Raw genomic sequence first — 27,778 nt, forward strand, 5'->3', positions numbered from 1 at the left:
AAAATAGATGGCTTTATGAGGAAGTAAAATTATGTGGATATATTGAAGCAACATCTCAAAACATCAGTCAGGAAGTTAAAGCTTGGTCGCAAATGGGTCTTCCAAATGGACAATGACCCCAAGCATACTTCCAAAGTTTTGACAAAATGGCTTAAGGACAACAAAGTCAAGGTATTGGAGTGGTCATCACAAAGCCCTGACCTCAATCCTATAGAACATTTGTGGGCAGAACTGAAAAAGCGTGTGTGAGCAAGGAGGCCTACAAACCTGACTCAGTTACACCAGCTCTGTCAGGAGGAATGGGCCAAAATTCACCCAACTTATTGTGGGAAGCTTGTGGAAGGCTATCCGAAACGTTTGACCAAGTTAAACAATTTAAAGGCAATGCTACCAAATACTAATTGAGTGTATGTAAACTTCTGACCCACTGGGAATGTGATGAAAGAAATAAAAGCTGAAATAAATCATTCTCTCTACTATTATCTCTTTACTATTATTCTGACATTTCATATTCTTAAAATAAAGTAAAATAAAGTGGTGATCCTTACTGACCGAAGATGGGGCATTGTTACTAGGATTAAATGTTGGGAATTGTGAAAAACTGAGTTTGAACGTATTTGGCTAAGGTGTATGTAAACTTCTGCCTTCAACTGTACCTATACCATACTACTAATGTAATAGACTACTACCTACATTACTGTAATAAACTATTACCTACTTATGCCATACTACTAATGTTTGAAACTACTACCTAACTATGCTACGAATGGAAGAAACTACTAACTATTTTACTAATGTAAGAAACCACTGCCTACCTATACTACTAATGTAAGAAACTACTACCTACCTACCTACCTACCTACCTACCTACCTACCTACCTACCTACCTACCTACCTATATTACTAATGTAAGAAACTGCTAACTATCTATGCTAATCATGTAGAAACTGCTAACTATCTATGCTAATCATGTAGAAACTACTAACTATCTATGCTAATCATGTAGAAACTACTAACTATCTATGCTAATCATGTAGAAACTACTAACTATCTATGCTAATCATGTAGAAACTACTAACTTCCTATACTACTAATGTAAGAAACTGCTCCCTACCTACACTCTACTACCAGCTAGTCTTTATTAGCTAGTCTCTACTGACCAAGTCCTAGTAGAAGGCTGAGGGACTGGGACGCCACCGTCTGCCAAAGTGCTGGAGTCAGCCAGGTAGCCTGGAGGCCGACCAGCAACAGGTTCAAATCTGACAGGAAGGGTTTATGACATCAGTATCCTAGAGGTCATCTTTTGTTGTTGTGCCCTTGAGCAAAGCTCTTCATCTGGGGCGGCAGGGTAGCCTAGTGGTTAGAGTGTTGGACTAGTAACCGAAAGGTTGCAAGTTCAAATCCGCGAGCTGACAAGGTACAAATCTGTCGTTAACCCACTGTTCCTAGGCCGTCATTGAAAATAAGAATTTGTTCTTAACTGACTTGCCTAGTTAAATAAAGGTTAAAAAATTAAATATCTCTAAACTGCTCCTTCTACTGAGACTGACCCAATGCCTCAACCCCTCAGTGTATGTATTGCTATTTGTGACGGTATACAGAATACATTTGATTAAAGTATAGACTCGGCTAGAAAATGGTTGAGGAACAATGGAAAAGTCATTTTGATTTGAAAGTTGATAAACTTGTTAACCCACTTTTGGAGAAAATGGCCCTTGAATGTTTTGGTACACCTACTGGAGAGCTGTATACACCCATTCAGCATCGTTCACACCCTCTTAAGCCTTAGCCCCACCCATCTCTTTAAGGTGTTGACCTGACCTGCAGATAGTGTATTTTTACCAGGAGTTTTTCCTTATTGTAGGCTACTACTTTTAAAATTTTTTGTCTTTAAATCTTTGATTGTTTACTAAACTACTCACTGTGTTTAAAACATGGCCTCACATGTGAATCCGTTGTTCTTGACATTACTGTCTCTGGTAAACACACATGTTCATGAAATACAATATGTGGCAGACACACCTGGCTAACTTGATGGGTCATGTGGTGAAGTGGAGTCTTTTGTTTAGACATGTAGCTAGCTTGTTAAACAATGAACCAACCCGTAATTGTACAAACAGACTGCTAAATGCAGTAAATGCTGGAGTATGAATCTGCAGGTAGCTAAAGCTAATTACTTATTCTGAAATATATTTCCTCGTCAATCTAGACCCAATAATGACAAAGAAAAAAGGGTTTAGACATATTAACAATTGTTTTACAAAAAGTAATAATACATCAGTATTCAGACCTTTTACTCTGTACTTTGTTGATGCACCTTTGGCTGTGATTACAGCCTCGAGGCTTCTTGGGTATGACGCTACAAGCTTGGCACACCTGTATTTTGTTCAATCTTGGTTCCATCAGACCAGAGAATCTTGTTTCTCATGGTCAGTGAGTCCTTTAGGTGCCTTTTGGCAAACTCCAAGCGGGATGTCATGTACCTTTTACTGAGGAGTGGCTTCTGTCTGGCCACTCTACCATAGAATCCTGATTGGTGGACTGCTGCAGAGATGGTTGTGCTTCTGGAAGGTTCTCCTATCTCCACAGAGGGTCAGATGGTCACCTCCCTGACCAAGGCACTTCTCCCCCTGATTGCTCAGTTTGGCCAGGCAGCCACCTCTAGGAAGAGTCTTGGTGGTTCCAAACTTCTTCCATTTAAGAATGATGGAGGCAACTGTGTTCTTGGGGACCTCAGGAATTGTCTCGTAGCTCTACGGACAATTCCTTTGACCTCATGGCTTGTTTTTTTCTCTGACATGCACTGTCAACTGTGGGACATTATCTAGACAGGTGTGTCCCTTTCCAAATCATGTCTAATGAATTTAATTGACCACAGGTGGAGTCCAAACAAGTTGTAGAAACATCTCAAAGATGATCAATGGAAACAGGATGCACCTGAGCTCAATTTCGAGTCTCATAGCAAAGGGTCTGAATACTTGTAAATAATGTATTTTTATTTTATATTTTAATACATTAATACATTTCAATTAAACATGTCTAAAAATCTGTTTTCACTTGGTCATTATGTGGTATTGTGTAGATTGAGGAGGAAATGGTTTTATTTCATCCATTTTAGAATAATGTAAGTAAGTGTGGTAAAAGGGAAGGGGTCTGAATACTTTCCGAATGTAGATGGATGAACGCTTCACGGCAGAGCGGATCCTCTTAAACTTTAGTAAGACGCTCTGTGTCATTTCTGTGTGTTCGGTCTGTTGTATCAAGTCACTCCGGTTCACACTGACCGTGTGAAGAAAGTACACAATATTATTTACCCCCCCCCCTCCCCCCCCCACTGATCTTGTCGATTAGCGCCTGCAAAATTCACTGCAGCAATGATGTTGAGAGCACTTGCAACACTATTGCAGTTGTCCCCATGGCTAACGTTATACGGTATCTTTCAAAAACGCTTCGCTAGCAGGAATTATCTACACATACTGAGCAGCTCCTGTTATCGACATTATCTCAGCCAGTCATGGCTAGCGGGAAGGTTACTGGCTTTTTCCATGGCTAAACCAACTAGGTTCGTAATTGAACTATTTACAGATGGCATCCAAGTTTGTAACAAGTCACATGAAAGTTCACGTTACGAAGGCATTTCTGCCCAAAACACATTTTGATAACATAAAAAAGAGGTCAGGGTTAATGTTACTAATGTGTTCCAGACCCCCCTGTGGCAGTGAATGAGTGGGTGTGTTAGGGTCAGAGGTCAGGGTTAATGTTATTAATGTGTTCCAGACTCCCCTGTGGCAGTGAAGGAGTGGGTGTGTTAGGGTCAGAGGTCAGGGTTAATGTTACTAATGTGTTCCAGACCCCCCTGTGGTATTGAAGGAGTGGGTGTGTTAGGGTAAGAGGTCAGGGTTAATGTTACTAATGTGTTCCAGACCCCCCTGTGGCAGTGAAGTGGGTGTGTTAGGGTCAGAGGTCAGGGTTAATGTTACTAATGTGTTCCAGACCCCCCTGTGGCAGTGAAGGAGTGGGTGTGTTAGGGTCAGAGGTCAGAGGTCAGGGTTAATGTTACTAATGTGTTCCAGACCCCCCTGTGGCAGTGAAGGAGTGGGTGTGTTAGGGTCAGAGGTCAGAGATCAGGGTTAATGTTACTAATGTGTTCCAGACCCCCCTGTGGCAGTGAAGCAGTGGGTGTGTTAGGGTCAGAGGTCAGGGTTAATGTTACTAATGTGTTCCAGACCCCCCAGTGGCAGTGAAGGAGTGGGCGGCCTACAAGGGGAAGTCCCCCCACACCCCAGAGCTGGTGGAGGCTCTGCCCTTCAGAGAGTGGACCTGTCCAAACCTGAAGAAGCTGTGGCTGGGCAAGGCTGTGGAGGATAAGAACGGCAGGATGAGGGCCTTCCTGGCCTGTATGAGGTCAGATGCCCCAGCCATGCTCAACCCAGCCTGTGTCCCCACTCATCTTCTGGTTCTCTGCTGCGTGTTGAGGTGAGGGAACACACACATACACACACACACTGAGAGGCAGACAAATGATCTGTAGTTTTCTGCTGACTGTCTACTATATTGTTCTGTGTTGAGAGATAATGGAAGACCTGATCAGACAGTGTTACTAAAATCCGATCATTACTAAGGTCAGTTCCTGTATGTTGTCATGTTGTAAATTTGCCTTGTGTTTCTGTTCTAGGTTTATGTTACAATGGCCAGGAGTACGAGTTTTGCGTGGTAAGGAACTGGACGCGTTCCTAGCCCAAGCACTTTCTCCTAAACTTTATGAGCCTGAACAGCTGCAGGAACTCAAGGTGATTTTGTAGCGAGTCTGAGGAGTGTCCTGAAACCACCCAGTGGCAGACAGTGGTATTACACACTGCTTTCACACACCCACCTTAACAATTCTCCTGGACTAGGCTTTCGAAACCATTGATAACTTCCCAGGTTTTCCAGAATTCCTAGTTGGAAGAGTCTGGATTTCTAACCTGATTCAGGGAATTTTCCAAATGGCATTTCTGGAAAACCTGGTAATTTTGTTAAAGATATGTGCGTTTCCAACCCTATCCTGGACTGAACAGCTGTAGAGGTTCTCTTCTGTAGTCCAGTAGTATGTGTACTCTGGGTCCAGGAAACAGTCCCCATCAGTTGGGTAACCTATCAGATCATCCCAACGCTCCGCTGGGCTGTTCTGACTTGGTCCATTTCAACATGTTTCTCAGAGAGGATAGGTGGACTGACGAGACTCTAGGTGGTTCTACAGGACACTGCTCATATTGTCTCAACAATAATGTGCTTAACTACTCTAAACATGAACCAGCTGCTTCTGATCTGCTGTTATGGTAGTCTGTGTGAATGCCTGGCTGGCTGGCTACGTGGCTGGCTGGCTACGTGGCTGGCTGGCTACGTGGCTGGCTGGCTACGTGGATAGCTGGCTACTTGGATGGCTGGCTACGTGGCTGGCTGGCTACGTGGCTGGCTGGCTGGCTCGGTGTGGTTGGCTGGCTGGCTCGGTGTGGCTGGCTGGGTGACTGGTTGGCTGGCTGGCTCAGTGTGGTTGGCTGGGTGACTGGTTGGCTGGCTCGGTGTGGTTGGCTGGCTGGGTGTGGGTGGCTGTTTGGCTGGCTAACTCAGTGTGGTTGGCTGGGTGACTGGTTGGTTGGCTCTGTGTGGTTGGCTGGGTGACTGGTTGGTTGGCTCTGTGTTGTTGGCTGGGTGACTGGTTGGTTGGCTCTGTGTGGTTGGCTGGGTGACTGGTTGGTTGGCTCTGTGTGGTTGGCTGGGTGACTGGTTGGTTGGCTCTGTGTGGTTGGCTGGTAGATTGTCAGCTACTGTCCTGAGTGTCGGCAGACTGGGTTAATGGGCTGAGTGTCGGCAGACTGGGGGAATGGGCTGAGTGTCGGCAGACTGGGGGAATGGGCTGAGTGTCGGCAGCCTGGGGGAATGGGCTGAGTGTCGGCAGACTGGGGGAATGGGCTGAGTGTCGGCAGACTGGGGGAATGGGCTGAGTGTCGGCAGACTGGGGGAATGGGCTGAGTGTCGGCAGACTGGGGGAATGGGCTGAGTGTCGGCAGACTGGGGGAATGGGCTGAGTGTCGGCAGACTGGGGGAATGGGCTGAGTGTCGGCAGACTGGGGGAATGGGCTGAGTGTCGGCAGACTGGGGGAATGGGCTGAGTGTCGGCAGACTGGGGGAATGGGCTGTGACCTCTGCTTGCACTGCTTTGCTCTGTGGAATGCTGTTAATGGGGGTTACTACTGTAGTGGGGGGGTTACTACTGTAGTGGGAGGTGTTACTACTGTAGTGGGGGGGTTACTACTGTAGTGGGGGGGTTACTACTGTAGTGGGGGGTGTTACTACTGTAGTGGGGGGTGTTACTACTGTAGTGGGGGGGGTTACTACTGTAGTGGGGGGTTACTACTGTAGTGGGGGGGGTTACTACTGTAGTGGGGGGGTTACTACTGTAGTGGGGGGTGTTACTACTGTAGTGGGGGGGTTACTACTGTAGTGGGGGGTGTTACTACTGTAGTGGGGGGGTTACTACTGTAGTGGGGGGTGTTACTACTGTAGTGGGGGGTGTTACTACTGTAGTGGGGGGTGTTACTACTGTAGTGGGGGGTTACTACTGTAATCTCCCCCCCACCCCCCCAGGAGTCTATCTGAGATCCCCCCCCCCCCCAGGAGTCTATCTGAGATCCCCCCCCCCAGGAGTCTATCTGAGATCCCCCCCCCCCCCCCCAGGAGTCTATCTGAGATCCCCCCCCCCCCCCCCCCCAGGAGTCTATCTGAGATCCCCCCCCCCCCCCCAGGAGTCTATCTGAGATCCCCCCCCCCCCCCCAGGAGTCTATCTGAGATTCCCCCCCCCCCCCCCAGGAGTCTATCTGAGATTCCCCCCCCCCCCCAGGAGTCTATCTGAGATCCCCCCCCCCCCCCCCCCCCCCCCCCCAGGAGTCTATCTGAGACCCCCCCCCCCCTCCCCCAGGAGTCTATCTGAGATCCCCCCCCCCAGGAGTCTATCTGAGATCCCCCCCCCCCCCCCCCCCCAGGAGTCTATCTGAGATTCCCCCCCCCCCCATCACCAGGAGTCTATCTGAGATTCCCCCCCCCCCCCATCACCAGGAGTGTATCCTAGGAGTAGTTCCCGTAACTTGCCCTTATTCCCAGGGTTTCTCCTCAGTGTCTTGCTTATTCCCTCCTGATAACAGGAATCTGACTATCAGGATTTCTGGAAAAGCGGTCGACTTTGGGAAACACTATTCCTGTCACTGTGAGTTGTTCTCTAACTTGTCTCTCCCTGTAGATTGATAATCTGGACCCCCGCGGCGTGCAGCTGGCTGCTCTGTTCATGAGCGGCGTGGACATGGCCTTATTGGCCAACGATGTGTGTGGCCAGCCAATCCCCTGGGAGCACTGCTGCCCATGGATGTACTTTGACGGCAAGCTGCTGCAGAGCAAACTGATCCGGGCCATTCGGGAAAAGGCCCCGCTCATCGACCTCTGTGATGGTCAGGTATCTACACAGAGACAAACCTAGTACTATTCTAGTCTAGCATCTTTAACCTAGACCAGTACTATTCTAGTCTAGCATCTTTAACCTAGACCAGTCAGTAAACTCATCATTTCCAGTACTTATCATATTGTTGTGTAGTGTTGCAGTTGCATAGAAAATCTTTCTCAAACCCGTCTTCGGGGACACCAGCAGTTATTCCTAAACGAGCACACCTGATTCACCTTGTCAACTTATTCTCAAGCCCTTAACTACTGGAGTCAGGTGTGGTAGTTTTAGGCCCTGAGGAGAGCTTTGATAAACCATTAACTTCAATCATCCACCTCTCTCTCTGTGTCCCCCCTCTCTCTCTCTGTGTCCCCCCTCTCTCTCTCTGTGTCCCCCCCCCTCTCTCTCTGTGCCCCCCCCCTCTCTCTCTGTGTCCCCCCCCTCTCTCTCTGTGTCCCCCCCTCTCTCTCTGTGTCCCCCCTCTCTCTCTCTGTGTCCCCCCTCTCTCTCTCTGTGTCCCCCCTCTCTCTCTCTGTGTCCCCCCTCTCTCTCTCTGTGTCCCCCCTCTCTCTCTCTGTGTCCCCCCTCTCTCTCTCTGTGTCCCCCCTCTCTCTCTCTGTGTCCCCCCTCTCTCTCTCTGTGTGTCCCCTCTCTCTCTCTGTGTGTCCCCTCTCTCTCTCTGTGTCCCCCCTCTCTCTCTCTGTGTCCCCCCTCTCTCTCTCTGTGTCCCCCCTCTCTCTCTCTGTGTCCCCCCTCTCTCTCTCTGTGTCCCCCCTCTCTCTCTCTGTGTCCCCCCTCTCTCTCTCTGTGTCCCCCCTCTCTCTCTCTGTGTCCCCCCTCTCTCTCTCTGTGTCCCCCCTCTCTCTCTCTGTGTCCCCCCTCTCTCTCTCTGTGTCCCCCCTCTCTCTCTCTGTGTCCCCCCTCTCTCTCTCCGTGTCCCCCCTCTCTCTCTCTGTGTCCCCCCTCTCTCTCTCTATGTCCCCCCTCTCTCTCTCTGTGTCCTCTGTCTGTCCCCAGGTGGATCAGGTGAACAAGGTGAAGAAAATGCGTCAGAGCATCCTGGAGGGGCTTAACTTCTCGCCACCTCCTCCCCCCCACCCCCACGCCATGCCTTTCTACCCCCCAGGGGGGGCCTTCTACCCCCCACCCCACATGATGCCACTGCAGGGCAGGAGCAGGAGCATGGGCATGCCTCGTAAGAGACCAATCATTGATACTATTTTCACAGATTGTAGTGTACAGTCGTGGCCAAAAGTTTTGAGAATGACACAAATATTAATTTCCACAAAGTCTGCTGCTTCAGTGTCTTTAGATATTTTTGTCAGATGTTACTATGGAATACTGAAGTATAATTACAAGTATTTCATAAGTGTCAAAGGCTTTTATTGACAATTACATGAAATTGATGCAAAGAGTCAATATTTGCAGTGTTGACCCTCTGCAATCTGCCCTGGCATGCTGTCAATTAACTTCTGGGCCTCATCCTGACTGATGGCAGCCCATTCTTGCAGAATCAATGCTTGGAGTTTGTCAGAATTTGAGGGGTTTTGTTTGTCCACCCGCCTCTTGAGGATTGACCACAAGTTCTCAATGGGATTAAGGTCTGGGGAGTTTCCTGGCCATGGACCCAAAATATCGATGTTTTGTTCCCCGAGCCCCTTAGTTATCACTTTTGCCTTATGGCAAGGAACTCCATCATGCTGGAAAAGGCATTGTTCGTCACCAAACTGTTCCTCAAAACTTTTGGCCACGACTGAGACCAGTATGTAGGGCTCTCCACCGTGGGGAGAGCGTTGTGGTCATCCTGGCCAGTGTTTGTTTTGATGTAGTAGATACTATATAAATACTATTTATGAATTATACTGAAAAAAATATGAACGCAACATATAAAGTGTTGGTTTCATGTTTCAGCTGAAATAAAAGATCCCAGAAATGGTCCATACTCTTAAAAAAATGTATTTCTATCAAATGTTGTGAACAAATGTGTTAACATCCCTGTTAGTGAGCATTTGTCCTTTGCCAAGATAATCCATCCACCTGACAGGTGTGGCATATCCAGAAGCTGATTAAACAGCATGATCATTACTGAGGAGTATTTCTGTCTGTCATAAAGCCCTTCTGTGAGGGAAAAACTCATTCTGATTGGCTGGACCTTGCTCCCAAGTGGCCTGCACCCCTGCCCAGTCATGTGAAATCCATAGATTTATGTATATAAATTGACTGATTTCCTTATATGAACTGTAACTCAGTAAAATCTTTGATATTGTTGCATGTTTATATTTGTGTTCAGTATAAGTACAGGTTTTCTTCACCATGAAGACGGATCAGTATTATACTCGGGTTAGGTTGTTCTTAACTTTCTTAGAAGTTTTATTTCACAACCTCTGTGTGTGTGTGTGTCCCTACTGTTGGTCCGTGGTCTGCAGGTCTGCCAAGCATGTCCACCCAGGGCGGGAAGCTGGAGATAGCAGGCACGGTGGTGGGCCAGTGGGCTGGCATCAGACGGGGCCGAGGCAGAGGAGGCTTCCCCATCCAGGTGGTCTCTGTCGGGGGACCAAACAGAGGGTAAGAGGTCGTACAATAGGTTTTGTAGTGATTCATATGTTGATGATGTAAAGAATAGTTGCTGGTCCGTGGTGTGTAATGAGGAGCAACCAGACGCTGCTGGTCTGTGGTGTGTAATGAGGAGCAACCAGACGCTGCTGGTCTGTGGTGTGTAATGAGGAGCAACCAGACGCTGCTGGTCTGTGGTGTGTAATGAGGAGCAACCAGACGCTGCTGGTCTGTGGTGTGTAATGAGGAGCAACCAGACGCTGCTGGTCTGTGGTGTGTAATGAGGAGCAACCAGACGCTGTTGGTCTGTGGTGTGTAATGAGGAGCAACCAGACGCTGCTGGTCTGTGGTGTGTAATGAGGAGCAACCAGACGCTGCTGGTCTGTGGTGTGTAATGAGGAGCAACCAGACGCTGCTGGTCTGTGGTGTGTAATGAGGAGCAACCAGACGCTGCTGGTCTGTGGTGTGTAATGAGGAGCAACCAGATGCTGCTGGTCTGTGGTGTGTAATGAGGAGCAACCAGACGCTGCTGGTCTGTGGTGTGTAATGAGGAGCAACCAGACGCTGCTGGTCTGTGGTGTGTAATGAGGAGCAACCAGACGCTGCTGGTCTGTGGTGTGTAATGAGGAGCAACCAGACGCTGCTGGTCTGTGGTGTGTAATGAGGAGCAACCAGACGCTGCTGGTCTGTGGTGTGTAATGAGGAGCAACCAGACGCTCGACTGGACACATTAATGAAATGTCTTATTCCAGTTAGTAATAAACAGGAACCCATTAAGAAAATGACTGTAAAACCAGTTAAATCCCTGTGGACTGATGAGGAATTGAAACATGGTTGAGAGGGATGAGGCCAAAGGAACGGAGAAAAGGTCTGGCTGCACAACCGATTGGCAAACGTACTGCAAGTTGAGAAATCATCCGACTAAACTGAATTAAAAAGAAGAAACTACACTATGAAACAAAGATCAATTACATAAAGAATGATATTAAAAAGTTTTAAGGCACCTCAAATGAAATTTTGGGCAAAAAGGCAAACTCAGCCCCCTCATTCATTGAATCAGATGGCTCATTCATCACAAAACCCCACTGATATTGCCAACTACTTTAATATATTTTTTCATTGGCAAGATTAGCAAACTTAGGCATGACATGACAGCAACAATCGCTGACACTACACATCCAAGTACACACTTCCAGCCAAAAGTTTGGACACACCTACTCATTCAAGGGTTTTTCTTTATTTTTACTATTTTCTACATTGTAGAATAATAGTAAAGACATCAAAACGATGAAATAACCCACATGGAATCATGTAGTAACCAAAAAAGTGTTAAACAAATCAAAATGTATTTTATATTTGCGGTTCCTCAAATTAGTCACCCTTTGCCTTTGACGATATTGCCATGTCTTCAATTTATGCCGACTAGAAAGTGTCTCCCTCAGGCCTGGAGGGAAGCAAAACGTATTTTTGTTATGGTCAGATTTGCCAAATGGAAGGCGAGGGAGAGCTTTGTAAGCGTTTCTGTGTGTGGAGTAAAGCTGGCCGAGAGTTTTTTTTTTCCCTCTTGTTGCAGATTTAACATGCTGGTAGAAATGAGGTAAAACTGATTTGAGTTTCCCGGCATTTAAAATCAGTGGAACAGACACACTACATTGTAATATTGTTGTATGGAGGTCTTGTACATTATGTGGTGTTTTATTTTTTGTTTTACATCTAATATAAAGGTCTTAATGTGTTCGGAATCCAAGATCCATGATAAACCCCAGGAAGAGTAGCTGCTGCCTTGGCAGGAACTAACGGGGATCCATAATAAACCCCAGGAAGAGTAGCTGCTGCCTTGACAGGAACTAATGGGGATCCATAATAAACCCCAGGAAGAGTAGCTGCTGCCTTGGCAGGAACTAATGGGGATCCATAATAAACCCCCAGGAAGAGTAGCTGCTGCCTTGGCAGGAACTAACGGGGATCCATAATAAACCCCCAGGAAGAGTAGCTGCTGCCTTGGCAGGAACTAACGGGGATCCATAATAAACCCCAGGAAGAGTAGCTGCTGCCTTGGCAGGAACTAATGGGGATCCATAATAAACCCCCAGGAAGAGTAGCTGCTGCCTTGGCAGGAACTAATGGGGGATCCATAATAAACCCCAGGAAGAGTAGCTGCTGCCTTGGCAGGAACTAACGGGGATCCATAATAAACCCCAGGAAGAGTAGCTGCTGCCTTGGCAGGAACTAATGGGGATCCATAATAAACCCCCAGGAAGAGTAGCTGCTGCCTTGGCAGGAACTAACGGGGATCCATAATAAACCCCCAGGAAGAGTAGCTGCTGCCTTGGCAGGAGCTAATGGGGATCCATAATAAACCCCAGGAAGAGTAGCTGCTGCCTTGACAGGAACTAATGGGGATCCATGATAAACCCCAGGAAGAGTAGCTGCTGCCTTGGCAGGAACTAATGGGGATCCATAATAAACCCCAGGAAGAGTAGCTGCTGTCTTGGCAGGAACTAATAGGGATCCATAATAAACCCCAGGAAGAGTAGCTGCTGCCTTGGCAGGAACTAATGGGGATCCATAATAAACCCCAGGAAGAGTAGCTGCTGTCTTGGCAGGAACTAATAGGGATCCATAATAAACCCCAGGAAGAGTAGCTGCTGCCTTGACAGGAACTAATGGGGATCCATAATAAACCCCAGGAAGAGTAGCTGCTGCCTTGGCAGGAACTAATGGGGATCCATAATAAACCCCAGGAAGAGTAGCTGCTGCCTTGGCAGGAACTAATGGGGATCCATAATAAACCCCAGGAAGAGTAGCTGCTGTCTTGGCAGGAACTAATAGGGATCCATAATAAACCCCAGGAAGAGTAGCTGCTGCCTTGACAGGAACTAATGGGGATCCATAATAAACCCCAGGAAGAGTAGCTGCTGTCTTGGCAGGAACTAATAGGGATCCATAATAAACCCCAGGAAGAGTAGCTGCTGCCTTGACAGGAACTAATGGGGATCCATAATAAACCCCAGGAAGAGTAGCTGCTGCCTTGGCAGGAACTAATGGGGATCCATAATAAACCCCAGGAAGAGTAGCTGCTGTCTTGGCAGGAACTAATAGGGATCCATAATAAACCCCAGGAAGAGTAGCTGCTGCCTTGACAGGAACTAATGGGGATCCATAATAAACCCCAGGAAGAGTAGCTGCTGCCTTGGCAGGAACTAATGGGGATCCATAATAAACCCCAGGAAGAGTAGCTGCTGCCTTGGCAGGAACTAATGGGGATCCATAATAAACCCCAGGAAGAGTAGCTGCTGCCTTGGCAGGAACTAATGGGGATCCATAATAAACCCCAGGAAGAGTAGCTGCTGCCTTGGCAGGAACTAATGGGGATCCATAATAAACCCCAGGAAGAGTAGCTGCTGCCTTTGCAGGAACTAATGGGGATCCATAATAAACCCCAGGAAGAGTAGCTGCTGCCTTGACAGGAACTAATGGGGATCCATAATAAACCCCAGGAAGAGTAGCTGCTGACTTGACAGTAACTAATGGGGATCCATAATAAACCCCAGGAAGAGTAGCTGCTGCCTTGACAGGAACTAATGGGGATCCATAATAAACCCCAGGAAGAGTAGCTGCTGCCTTGGCAGGAACTAATGGGGATCCATAATAAACCCCAGGAAGAGTAGCTGCTGCCTTGACAGGAACTAATGGGGATCCATAATAAACCCCAGGAAGAAATGGGGATCCATAATAAACCCCAGGAAGAGTAGCTGCTGCCTTGGCAGGAACTAATGGGGACTAATAAACCCCAGGAAGAGTAGCTGCTGCCTTGACAGGAACTAAATCCATAATAAACCCCAGGAAGAGTAGCTGCTGCCTTGGCAGGAACTAATGGGGACTAAACCCCAGGAAGGAGCTGCTGCCTTGGCAGGAATAATGGGGATCCATAATAAACCCCAGGAAGAGTAGCTGCTGCCTTGGCAGGAACTAATAAACCCCAGGGGATCCATAATAAACCCCAGGAAGAGTAGCTGCTGCCTTGGCAGGAACTAATGGGGATCCATAATAAACCCCAGGAAGAGTAGCTGCTGCCTTGACAGGAACTAATGGGGATCCATAATAAACCCCAGGAAGAGTAGCTGCTGCCTTGGCAGGAACTAATGGGGATCCATAATAAACCCCCAGGAAGAGTAGCTGCTGCCTTGGCAGGAACTAACGGGGATCCATAATAAACCCCCAGGAAGAGTAGCTGCTGCCTTGGCAGGAACTAACGGGGATCCATAATAAACCCCAGGAAGAGTAGCTGCTGCCTTGGCAGGAACTAATGGGGATCCATAATAAACCCCCAGGAAGAGTAGCTGCTGCCTTGGCAGGAACTAATGGGGGATCCATAATAAACCCCAGGAAGAGTAGCTGCTGCCTTGGCAGGAACTAACGGGGATCCATAATAAACCCCAGGAAGAGTAGCTGCTGCCTTGGCAGGAACTAATGGGGATCCATAATAAACCCCCAGGAAGAGTAGCTGCTGCCTTGGCAGGAACTAACGGGGATCCATAATAAACCCCCAGGAAGAGTAGCTGCTGCCTTGGCAGGAGCTAATGGGGATCCATAATAAACCCCAGGAAGAGTAGCTGCTGCCTTGACAGGAACTAATGGGGATCCATGATAAACCCCAGGAAGAGTAGCTGCTGCCTTGGCAGGAACTAATGGGGATCCATAATAAACCCCAGGAAGAGTAGCTGCTGTCTTGGCAGGAACTAATAGGGATCCATAATAAACCCCAGGAAGAGTAGCTGCTGCCTTGGCAGGAACTAATGGGGATCCATAATAAACCCCAGGAAGAGTAGCTGCTGTCTTGGCAGGAACTAATAGGGATCCATAATAAACCCCAGGAAGAGTAGCTGCTGCCTTGACAGGAACTAATGGGGATCCATAATAAACCCCAGGAAGAGTAGCTGCTGCCTTGGCAGGAACTAATGGGGATCCATAATAAACCCCAGGAAGAGTAGCTGCTGCCTTGGCAGGAACTAATGGGGATCCATAATAAACCCCAGGAAGAGTAGCTGCTGTCTTGGCAGGAACTAATAGGGATCCATAATAAACCCCAGGAAGAGTAGCTGCTGCCTTGACAGGAACTAATGGGGATCCATAATAAACCCCAGGAAGAGTAGCTGCTGTCTTGGCAGGAACTAATAGGGATCCATAATAAACCCCAGGAAGAGTAGCTGCTGCCTTGACAGGAACTAATGGGGATCCATAATAAACCCCAGGAAGAGTAGCTGCTGCCTTGGCAGGAACTAATGGGGATCCATAATAAACCCCAGGAAGAGTAGCTGCTGTCTTGGCAGGAACTAATAGGGATCCATAATAAACCCCAGGAAGAGTAGCTGCTGCCTTGACAGGAACTAATGGGGATCCATAATAAACCCCAGGAAGAGTAGCTGCTGCCTTGGCAGGAACTAATGGGGATCCATAATAAACCCCAGGAAGAGTAGCTGCTGCCTTGGCAGGAACTAATGGGGATCCATAATAAACCCCAGGAAGAGTAGCTGCTGCCTTGGCAGGAACTAATGGGGATCCATAATAAACCCCAGGAAGAGTAGCTGCTGCCTTGGCAGGAACTAATGGGGATCCATAATAAACCCCAGGAAGAGTAGCTGCTGCCTTGGCAGGAACTAATGGGGATCCATAATAAACCCCAGGAAGAGTAGCTGCTGCCTTGACAGGAACTAATGGGGATCCATAATAAACCCCAGGAAGAGTAGCTGCTGCCTTGACAGGAACTAATGGGGATCCATAATAAACCCCAGGAAGAGTAGCTGCTGCCTTGACAGGAACTAATGGGGATCCATAATAAACCCCAGGAAGAGTAGCTGCTGCCTTGGCAGGAACTAATGGGGATCCATAATAAACCCCAGGAAGAGTAGCTGCTGCCTTGGCAGGAACTAATGGGGATCCATAATAAACCCCAGGAAGAGTAGCTGCTGCCTTGACAGGAACTAATGGGGATCCATAATAAACCCCAGGAAGAGTAGCTGCTGCCTTGGCAGGAACTAATGGGGATCCATAATAAACCCCAGGAAGAGTAGCTGCTGCCTTGACAGGAACTAATGGGGATCCATAATAAACCCCAGGAAGAGTAGCTGCTGCCTTGGCAGGAACTAATGGGGATCCATAATAAACCCCAGGAAGAGTAGCTGCTGCCTTGGCAGGAACTAATGGGGATCCATAATAAACCCCAGGAAGAGTAGCTGCTGCCTTGGCAGGAACTAATGGGGATCCATAATAAACCCCAGGAAGAGTAGCTGCTGCCTTGACAGGAACTAATGGGGATCCATAATAAACCCCAGGAAGAGTAGCTGCTGCCTTGGCAGGAACTAATGGGGATCCATAATAAACCCCAGGAAGAGTAGCTGCTGCCTTGACAGGAACTAATGGGGATCCATAATAAACCCCAGGAAGAGTAGCTGCTGCCTTGACAGGAACTAATGGGGATCCATAATAAACCCCAGGAAGAGTAGCTGCTGCCTTGACAGGAACTAATGGGGATCCATAATAAACCCCAGGAAGAGTAGCTGCTGCCTTGGCAGGAATTAATGGGGATCCATAATAAACCCCAGGAAGAGTAGCTGCTGCCTTGACAGGAACTAATGGGGATCCATAATAAACCCCAGGAAGAGTAGCTGCTGCCTTGGCAGGAATTAATGGGGATCCATAATAAACCCCAGGAAGAGTAGCTGCTGCCTTGACAGGAACTAATGGGGATCCATAATAAACCCCAGGAAAAGTAGCTGCTGCCTTGACAGGAACTAATGGGGATCCATAATAAACCCCAGAAAGAGTAGCTGCTGCCTTGGCAGGAACTAATGGGGATCCATAATAAACCCCAGGAAGAGTAGCTGCTGCCTTGGTAGGAACTAATGGGGATCCATAATAAACCCCAGGAAGAGTAGCTGCTGTCTTGGCAGGAACTAATGGGGATCCATAATAAACCCCAGAAAGAGTAGCTGCTGCCTTGGCAAGAACTAATGGGGATCCATAATAAACCCCAGGAAGAGTATCTGCTGCCTCGGCAGGAACTAACGGGGATCCATAATAAATACAAATCCTTTTCTGTCTGTGGGGGAAGGGTAAGGGGCTGTCCATGGCTAAATCGTTGGATAAATGCTGTCTTTTACTGTAAAGGTGTCACATTTTTCTCAACTGGTTGTGTGCTCCCCAGACGTCTGCGGGGTGTGATCTCCACTCCTGTCATCAGGACCTTCGGTCGAGGAGCCAAATTCCCCCTCAGAGGCTTCAAGAGCCAGGGAACATACCAGGTGGGACACGGGACATACCAGGTGAGACAGGGGACATAGCAGGTGGGACAGGGGACATAGCAGGTGGGACAGGGGACATAGCAGGTGGGACTGGGGACCTACCAGGTGGGACAGGCGACATAGCAGGGGGACAGGGAACCTACCAGGTGCGACAGGGGACATACCAGGTGAGACAGCGGTGAGAGAGGCCGAGGAAGAATGACAAGAATCGTGCAAGCTAACAGGCGGGCCACAAACTGGCAAATGACTGAACAGCGGCACATCTCATCAGTCCTTGTCACGGAAGGGCTGTTGCAGCAGACAACCACACCGGGTTCCACTCCGGAACCACGGCGGGTTCCACTCCGGAACCACGCCGGGTTCCACTCCGGAACCACGCCGGGTTCCACTCCGGAACCACGCCCACGCCGGGTTCCACTCCGGAACCACGCCGGGTTCCACTCCGGAACCACGCCGGGTTCCACTCCTATCAGCTAGAAGAAGCAGCTCCACCAACACTTGAAAATTGAGGAGTGGAAAAACATTGCCTGGTCCAGAGGCAAAGGGGGTCCGGTCCTAGATGGGTCTACCTAATAAACTGTCCACTGAGTGTACACAATACAGAACTAAGCAGACATTTACAGAGAAATGACACAATAACATAACTTGTCTGGGATTCTCTAGTGCTACACATCAAATGGTACATTATATAAGCTATACTCAACAGGAATAAGACATGTTATTGGTTTGATGAAGTGATAATGCCCTGGAAGACTGTGTTTGGACGATATAATGGCACGGGGTGTTGTTAGGCCCGAAACGAAGTGGAACGTGCCGATGTATCCTCCAAACACTGTCTTCAAGGGCGCTGTCACTGTTATACCACGGGATACCAACATATTCTAATAATGATTGACGGATTTTAATTCAAAACGTTATTTTGATGAAGTTTTTCATACTATTTCCTCCTTCCACAAGACATAGTCCCGGAACAAAGCTAGGGTTGCTACCCGAGCCGGCTGGTCGTTTGTTCTATCGGTTCGGTTGCCAGAGACACGACGTAGTCATTGTCTTTTTGTTCTGTATCTATGGACTCGACCCAGTCGTTCTGTATCTATGGACTCGACCCAGTCTTTTTGTTCTGTATCTATGGACTCGACCCAGTCTTTTTGTTCTGTATCTATGGACTCGACCCAGTCGTTCTGTATCTATGGACTCGACCCAGTCGTTCTGTATCTATGGACTCGACCCAGTCGTTCTGTATCTATGGACTCGACCCAGTCGTTCTGTATCTATGGACTCGACCCAGTCTTTTTGTTCTGTATCTATGGACTCGACCCAGTCGTTCTGTATCTATGGACTCGACCCAGTGGACTTCGTTCTGTATCTATGGACTCGACCCAGTCGTTCTGTATCTATGGACTCGACCCAGTCTTTCTGTATCTATGGACTCGACCCAGTCGTTCTGTATCTATGGACTCGACCCAGTCGTTCTGTATCTATGGACTCGACCCAGTCGTTCTGTATCTATGGACTCGACCCAGTCGTTCTGTATCTATGGACTCGACCCAGTCTTTTTGTATCTATGGACTCGACCCAGTCGTTCTGTATCTATGGACTCGACCCAGTCGTTCTGTATCTATGGACTCGACCCAGTCTTTTTGTTCTGTATCTATGGACTCGACCCAGTCGTTCTGTATCTATGGACTCGACCCAGTCGTTCTGTATCTATGGACTCGACCCAGTCTTTTTGTTCTGTATCTATGGACTCGACCCAGTCTTTTTGTTCTGTATCTATGGACTCGACCCAGTCGTTCTGTATCTATGGACTCGACCCAGTCTTTTTGTTCTGTATCTATGGACTCGACCCAGTCGTTCTGTATCTATAGACTCGACCCAGTCTTTTTGTTCTGTATCTATGGACTCGACCCAGTCGTTCTGTATCTATAGACTCGACCCAGTCTTTTTGTTCTGTATCTATGGACTCGACCCAGTCGTTCTGTATCTATGGACTCGACCCAGTCGTTCTGTATCTATGGACTCGACCCAGTCTTTTTGTTCTGTATCTATGGACTCGACCCAGTCTTTCTGTATCTATGGACTCGACCCAGTCTTTTTGTATCTATGGACTCGACCCAGTCGTTCTGTATCTATGGACTCGACCCAGTCGTTCTGTATCTATGGACTCGACCCAGTCGTTCTGTATCTATGGACTCGACCCAGTCGTTCTGTATCTATGGACTCGACCCAGTCGTTCTGTATCTATGGACTCGACCCAGTCTTTTTGTTCTGTATCTATGGACTCGACCCAGTCTTTTTGTTCTGTATCTATGGACTCGACCCAGTCGTTCTGTATCTATGGACTCGACCCAGTCGTTCTGTATCTATGGACTCGACCCAGTCGTTCTGTATCTATGGACTCGACCCAGTCGTTCTGTATCTATGGACTCGACCCAGTCTTTTTGTTCTGTATCTATGGACTCGACCCAGTCGTTCTGTATCTATGGACTCGACCCAGTCTTTTTGTTCTGTATCTATGGACTCGACCCAGTCGTTCTGTATCTATGGACTCGACCCAGTCTTTTTGTATCTATGGACTCGACCCAGTCGTTCTGTATCTATGGACTCGACCCAGTCTTTCTGTATCTATGGACTCGACCCAGTCGTTCTGTATCTATGGACTCGACCCAGTCGTTCTGTATCTATGGACTCGACCCAGTCGTTCTGTATCTATGGACTCGACCCAGTCGTTCTGTATCTATGGACTCGACCCAGTCTTTTTGTATCTATGGACTCGACCCAGTCGTTCTGTATCTATGGACTCGACCCAGTCGTTCTGTATCTATGGACTCGACCCAGTCTTTTTGTTCTGTATCTATGGACTCGACCCAGTCGTTCTGTATCTATGGACTCGACCCAGTCGTTCTGTATCTATGGACTCGACCCAGTCTTTTTGTTCTGTATCTATGGACTCGACCCAGTCTTTTTGTTCTGTATCTATGGACTCGACCCAGTCGTTCTGTATCTATGGACTCGACCCAGTCTTTTTGTTCTGTATCTATGGACTCGACCCAGTCGTTCTGTATCTATAGACTCGACCCAGTCTTTTTGTTCTGTATCTATGGACTCGACCCAGTCGTTCTGTATCTATAGACTCGACCCAGTCTTTTTGTTCTGTATCTATGGACTCGACCCAGTCGTTCTGTATCTATGGACTCGACCCAGTCGTTCTGTATCTATGGACTCGACCCAGTCTTTTTGTTCTGTATCTATGGACTCGACCCAGTCTTTCTGTATCTATGGACTCGACCCAGTCTTTTTGTATCTATGGACTCGACCCAGTCGTTCTGTATCTATGGACTCGACCCAGTCGTTCTGTATCTATGGACTCGACCCAGTCGTTCTGTATCTATGGACTCGACCCAGTCGTTCTGTATCTATGGACTCGACCCAGTCTTTTTGTATCTATGGACTCGACCCAGTCTTTTTGTTCTGTATCTATGGACTCGACCCAGTCTTTTTGTTCTGTATCTATGGACTCGACCCAGTCGTTCTGTATCTATGGACTCGACCCAGTCGTTCTGTATCTATGGACTCGACCCAGTCGTTCTGTATCTATGGACTCGACCCAGTCTTTTTGTTCTGTATCTATGGACTCGACCCAGTCGTTCTGTATCTATGGACTCGACCCAGTCGTTCTGTATCTATGGACTCGACCCAGTCGTTCTGTATCTATGGACTCGACCCAGTCGTTCTGTATCTATGGACTCGACCCAGTCTTTTTGTTCTGTATCTATGGACTCGACCCAGTCTTTTTGTTCTGTATCTATGGACTCGACCCAGTCGTTCTGTATCTATGGACTCGACCCAGTCGTTCTGTATCTATGGACTCAACCCAGTCTTTTTGTTCTGTATCTATGGACTCGACCCAGTCTTTTTGTTCTGTATCTATGGACTCGACCCAGTCTTTTTGTTCTGTATCTATGGACTCGACCCAGTCGTTCTGTATCTATGGACTCGACCCAGTCGTTCTGTATCTATGGACTCGACCCAGTCGTTCTGTATCTATAGCCTCGACCCAGTCGTTCTGTATCTATGGACTCGACCCAGTCTTTTTGTTCTGTATCTATAGACTCGACCCAGTCGTTCTGTATCTATGGACTCGACCCAGTCTTTTTGTTCTGTATCTATAGACTCGACCCAGTCGTTCTGTATCTATGGACTCGACCCAGTCTTTTTGTATCTATGGACTCGACCCAGTCGTTCTGTATCTATGGACTCGACCCAGTCGTTCTGTATCTATAGACTCGACCCAGTCTTTTTGTTCTGTATCTATAGACTCGACCCAGTCGTTCTGTATCTATGGACTCGACCCAGTCGTTCTGTATCTATGGACTCGACCCAGTCGTTCTGTATCTATAGACTCGACCCAGTCGTTCTGTATCTATGGACTCGACCCAGTCGTTCTGTATCTATGGACTTGACCCAGTCGTTCAGTCTTTTTGTTCTGTGTCTATGGACAGTTGTTTGTTCCATTGCCAGACTGGCTGGTAACGTTCTCATCCCTTGCTTGCTAGCCAACTACGGCTAACTTACAGTCAGGCTAACTTAGTCAGGCTAACTTACAGTCACGTCAAGCAGTACAGACAGAATAACATCAGTAGCTGCATTTGTTTCATCTGTTTTCTAGTGACATTTAGTTGGATACATCCATAACAATGAGCTAATGATGTGATATGTCATTACAGTGTTCTGTGTGATATGTCATTAGTGTTCTGTGTGATATGTCATTACAGTGTTCTGTGTGATATGTCATTAGTGTTCTGTGTGATATGTCATTACAGTGTTCTGTGTGATATGTCATTAGTGTTCTGTGTGATATGTCATTACAGTGTTCTGTGTGATATGTCATTAGTGTTCTGTGTGATATGTCATTAGTGTTCTGTGTGATATGTCATTACAGTGTTCTGTGTGATATGTCATTAGTGTTCTGTGTGATATGTCATTTTTGTGTACTCAGTGATATTTCATTACAGTGTTCAGGGTGATGTCATTAGTGTGCGATATGTCATTAGTGTGCGATATGTCATTAGTGTGTGATATGTCATTTATGTGTGATACAGTGGGGCAAAAAAGTATTTAGTCAGCCACCAATTGTGCAAGTTCTCCCACTTAAAAAGATGAGAGGCCTGTAATTTTCATCATAGGTACACTTCAACTATGACAGACAAAATGAGAAAAAAAATCCAGAAAATCACATTGTAGGATTTTTAATAAATGTATTTGCAAATTCTCATATTTTTAAGTGGGAGAACTTGCACAATTGGTGGCTGACTAAATACTTGTTTGCCCCACTGTGTGTCAATACTGTGTTCTGTGTGATATGTCATTAGTGTTCTGTGTGATGTCATTACTGTGTTCTGTGTGATACAGTGCCTTGCGAAAGTATTCGGCCCCCTTGAACTTTGCGACCTTTTGCCACATTTCAGGCTTCAAACATAAAGATATGAAACTGTATTTTTTTGTGAAGAATCAACAACAAGTGGGACACAATCATGAAGTGGAACGACATTTATTGGATATTTCAAACTTTTTTAACAAATCAAAAACTGAAAAATTGGGCGTGCAAAATTACTGTTTATCTCAATTCCTGTCGGGTTTTAAAGCCAAGCATGGTACAATTTCTGCTGTAAGTAAGGTTGTAGGTGATATTCTAGATGCTCAGGACAAGAAAAATCACTTTAACTTTTTATTGACTTATCGAAGGCTTTCGAAACTGTTGACCATGCCCTGCTGTTGGCCTTCAACACTGTTGACCATGCCCTGCTGTTGGCCTTCAACACTGTTGACCATGCCCTGCTGCTGGCCTTCAACACTGTTGACCATGCCCTGCTGTTGGCCTTCAACACTGTTGACCATGCCCTGCTGTTGGCCTTCAACACTGTTGACCATGCCCTGCTGTTGGCCTTCAACACTGTTGACCATGCCCTGCTGTTGGCCTTCAACACTGTTGACCATGCCCTGCTGTTGGCCTTCAACACTGTTGACCATGCCCTGCTGTTGGCCTTCAACACTGTTGACCATGCCCTGCTGTTGGCCTTCAACACTGTTGACCATGCCCTGCTGTTGGCCTTCAACACTGTTGACCATGCCCTGCTGTTGGCCTTCAACACTGTTGACCATGCCCTGCGGTTGGCCTTCAACACTGTTGACCATGCCCTGCGGTTGGCCTTCAACACTGTTGACCATGCCCTGCGGTTGGCCTTCAACACTGTTGACCATGCCCTGCGGTTGGCCTTCAACACTGTTGACCATGCCCTGCGGTTGGCCTTCAACACTGTTGACCATGCCCTGCGGTTGGCCTTCAACACTGTTGACCATGCCCTGCTGTTGGCCTTGGACACTGTTGGCCTTCAACACTGTTGACCATGCCCTGCTGTTGGCCTTGGACACTGTTGGCCTTCAACACTGTTGACCATGCCCTGCTGTTGGCCTTGGACACTGTTGGCCTTCAACACTGCTGACCATGCCCTGCGGTTGGCCTTCAACACTGTTGACCATGCCCTGCGGTTGACCTTCAACACTGTTGACCATGCCCTGCTGTTGGCCTTGGACACTGTTGGCCTTCAACACTGTTGACCATGCCCTGCTGTTGTATAGACTAAAAAAGGTTGGTTTAAGTGTTGATGGGTTGGATTTGTTCCAGAACTACCTTTCTGACAGAACACAGTGTGTAGCTCAGGAGTTTACAGGGCTTACAAAGGAGTTCCCCAGGGCTCCATTCTAGGTCCGATCCTTTTTACACCGTATATAAATGATAAAGGGAAGACTGTTGACTCTGCAAATCTCCATCTGTATGCCGATGACAATTATTTATTGTAGCGCATCTAATATTGAGGCTTTTCCGGACTTTGGCATTTGATGTTAATCAAAGGCAGCTCTTCCATTTGAAACTTTGTGCTTAATGAAAGGAAAACAACGTTTCTGGTTTTCTCTTCCCTGAAAGTTAACAGATGGAGTCACGTGCAGATGTGAACTGTAACAGGCCAGACAATTGATTATAATTATAGGGTCACCTCCTATAAGTCTCTTGGGATTAAAAGTTGAATTTTAAACAGAACATTGATACCTTGACCAAGAAACTGAAGTTGAAATTGTGTTTATATTTCAGGAACAAATCTTGCTTTTCAATGTTAGTAAGGATCTTGTTCAAAGCACTTTTCTATCAGTGCTGGATTATGGTGATAGTGTCGATATGCCTCAGCAAGGACCTTAAACTCTGGACACAGTGTGTCATGGTGCTTTAAGATGTATTACCAACGCTAGATCACTGACCCGTCACTGTGATCTGTATGTAATGGTGTAATGGCCCTTTCTCTCCACCAGGAGGCTAAAGCACTGATGGTCTCTGTTCCTTACTGACCAGATCAGTCACTCAATACAGTCTTCGTTCACAGTCTCTGCTGTCCTTGTCTGTTCCTAAGGCTAGAACTGAGATGGGGAAACAAGATTTTTCCCATAATGCCCCTTCATCCTTGGAACCATGCTTCAGAAGATTGTAAAGTTAGAGGAGTTTAGTGTCCTTGTTCTGTTTTTAAGACTGATCGACAACACTGTTACTAACTGCAGTAGTTTCTAATCTTCAATTGTATCTTTGACTTGTGACACTTTTGTCTTCTGTGTGTATTCTGTATTTTACCGTAATGTTCTATGGACACGCTGCTAATTCCCTGTTTTACCTTCTTGCCAGGTCACCCTCACAAAATAGTTTTTTAACCTCAATGGGTGTAACCTGGTTAAATAAAACATCTCAGGCACCCAGTCACCCTCTCCTCTCCACCACCCAGTCACCCTCTCCTCTCCACCACCCAGTCACCCTCTCCTCTCCTCCACCCAGTCACCCTCTCCTCTCCACCACCCAGTCACCCTCTCCTCTCCACCACCCAGTCACCCTCTCCTCTCCACCACCCAGTCACCCTCTCCTCTCCTCCACCCAGTCACCCTCTCCTCTCCTCCACCCAGTCACCCTCTCCTCTCCTCCACCCAGTCACCCTCTCCTCTCCTCCACCCAGTCACCCTCTCCTCTCCTCCACCCAGTCACCCTCTCCTCTCCACCACCCAGTCACCCTCTCCTCTCCACCACCCAGTCACCCTCTCCTCTCCACCACCCAGTCACCCTCTCCTCTCCTCCACCCAGTCACCCTCTCCTCTCCTCCACCCAGTCACCCTCTCCTCTCCTCCACCCAGTCACCCTCTCCTCTCCTCCACCCAGTCACCCTCTCCTCTCCTTCACCCAGTCACCCTCTCCTCTCCTCCACCCAGTCACACTCTCCTCTCCTCCACCCTTAACCTGGTTAAATAAAACATCTCAGGCACCCAGTCACCCTCTCCTCTCCACCACCCAGTCACCCTCTCCTCTCCACCACCCAGTCACCCTCTCCTCTCCTCCACCCAGTCACCCTCTCCTCTCCACCACCCAGTCACCCTCTCCTCTCCACCACCCAGTCACCCTCTCCTCTCCTCCACCCAGTCACCCTCTCCTCTCCTCCACCCAGTCACCCTCTCCTCTCCTCCACCCAGTCACCCTCTCCTCTCCTTCACCCAGTCACCCTCTCCTCCACCCAGTCACCCTCTCCTCTCCTCCACCCAGTCACACTCTCCTCTCCTCCACCCTTAACCTGGTTAAATAAAACATCTCAGGCACCCAGTCACCCTCTCCTCTCCACCACCCAGTCACCCTCTCCTCTCCACCACCCAGTCACCCTCTCCTCTCCTCCACCCAGTCACCCTCTCCTCTCCACCACCCAGTCACCCTCTCCTCTCCACCACCCAGTCACCCTCTCCTCTCCTCCACCCAGTCACCCTCTCCTCTCCTCCACCCAGTCACCCTCTCCTCTCCTCCACCCAGTCACCCTCTCCTCTCCACCACCCAGTCACCCTCTCCTCTCCTCCACCCAGTCACCCTCTCCTCTCCTTCACCCAGTCACCCTCTCCTCCACCCAGTCACCCTCTCCTCTCCTCCACCCAGTCACACTCTCCTCTCCTCCACCCAGTCACACTCTCCTCTCCTCCACCTGTCGTCCCCATCTTCTCCTCCACCCAGTCACACTCTCCTCTCCTCCACCCAGTCACCCTCTCCTCTCCTCCACCCGTCGTCCCCATCCTCTCCTCCACCCAGTCACCCTCTCCTCTCCTCCACCCAGTCACCCTCTCCTCTCCTCCACCCAGTCACCCTCTCCTCTCCTCCACCCAGTCACCCTCTCCTCCACCCGCCGTCCCCATCCTCTCCTCCACCCAGTCACCCTCTCCTCTCCTCCACCCAGTCACCCTCTCCTCTCCTCCACCCGTCGTCCCCATCCTCTCCTCCACCGTCACCCTCTCCTCCACCCAGTCACCCTCTCCTCTCCTCCACCCAGTCACCCTCTCCTCTCCTCCACCCGTCGTCCCCATCCTCTCCTCCACCCGTCGTCCCCATCCTCTCCTCCACCGTCACCCTCTCCTCCACCCAGTCACCCTCTCCTCTCCTCCACCCGTCGTCCCCATCCTCTCCTCCACCCGTCGTCCCCATCCTCTCCTCCACCCAGTCACCCTCTCCTCCACCCAGTCACCCTCTCCTCCACCCAGTCACCCTCTCCTCCACCCAGTCACCCTCTCCTCCACCCAGTCACCCTCTCCTCCACCCAGTCACCCTCTCCTCCACCCAGTCACCCTCTCCTCCACCCAGTCACCCTCTCCTCCACCCAGTCACCCTCTCATCTCCTCCACCCAGTCACCCTCTCCTCTCCTCCACCCGTCGTCCCCATCCTCTCCTCCACCCAGTCACCCTCTGCTCCACCCAGTCACCCTCTGCTCCACCCAGTCACCCTCTGCTCCACCCAGTCACCCTCTCCTCTCCTCCACCCAGTCACCCTCTCCTCTCCTCCACCCGTCGTCCCCATCCTCTCCCACCCAGCAGGTCTTTATAGAGACACAAGCCAGTCATAATGGTTGTGATTGACTCTGAGCCTGGCCTTTGTTTCTCTCTATCCCCCAGTAGAACAGCCTAGTGTCTGGCTTCAGCCCTGTTTCTGCATGGTAGGAAAGGCTTTCTCATCAGTCATAAATTCATTAATTGTCTTTTCCTCAGTTATTTGAGGTTCTGTATAACATGCCGGAATAGAATCCGTTTCATGCTGTTCTGCCGTTGATGTAGTGCTGATCTGTACTTATTGATATGAATATTCCTCGTTTCTTCTCTCCCCCCCACCCTCTTTCTCCCCCCCACCCTCTTTCTCTCTCTCCCTCCTTCTCCCTCCCTCTCTCCCTCCTTCTCCCTCTCTCCCTCCCTCCCTCTTTCTCCCTCCCTCTCTCTCTCTCCCTCTCTCTCCTTCCCTTCTCTCTCTCCCCACCAGAGTAAGCCTACCTACTCCATAGCCAGTGAGGTGAAGGAGAGGAAGAAGTTGAAGACGGAGGAGAAGGAGAAATCTCCCG

General features: G+C 48.5%; 1 protein-coding gene across 2 annotated transcripts in view; it reads left to right on the forward strand.

Moving 5' to 3' along the window:
* Positions 1 to 27,778, forward strand: part of LOC139413948 (constitutive coactivator of PPAR-gamma-like protein 1 homolog) — a 61,262-nt gene that overhangs the window by 32,877 nt on the left and 607 nt on the right. Inside the window, exons 11-17 of one of the 2 annotated variants that reach the window (XM_071161840.1) lie at positions 4,227 to 4,476; positions 4,676 to 4,790; positions 7,278 to 7,487; positions 8,490 to 8,667; positions 9,899 to 10,037; positions 17,233 to 17,350; positions 27,700 to 27,778. The exon at positions 27,700 to 27,778 is cut by the window's right edge and continues 607 nt beyond it. In XM_071161840.1, coding sequence (XP_071017941.1) covers positions 4,227 to 4,476; positions 4,676 to 4,790; positions 7,278 to 7,487; positions 8,490 to 8,667; positions 9,899 to 10,037; positions 17,233 to 17,350; positions 27,700 to 27,778 — 1,089 coding nt within the window. Of the gene's footprint in view, positions 1 to 4,226; positions 4,477 to 4,675; positions 4,791 to 7,277; positions 7,488 to 8,489; positions 8,668 to 9,880; positions 10,038 to 17,232; positions 17,351 to 27,699 lie in introns of both variants that reach the window. The other variant, XM_071161839.1, reaches the window with a different exon arrangement.

The sequence above is a fragment of the Oncorhynchus clarkii genome, chromosome 7 (genome assembly GCF_045791955.1).
Source record: "Oncorhynchus clarkii lewisi isolate Uvic-CL-2024 chromosome 7, UVic_Ocla_1.0, whole genome shotgun sequence".
Classification (NCBI taxonomy): Eukaryota; Metazoa; Chordata; class Actinopteri; order Salmoniformes; family Salmonidae; genus Oncorhynchus; species Oncorhynchus clarkii.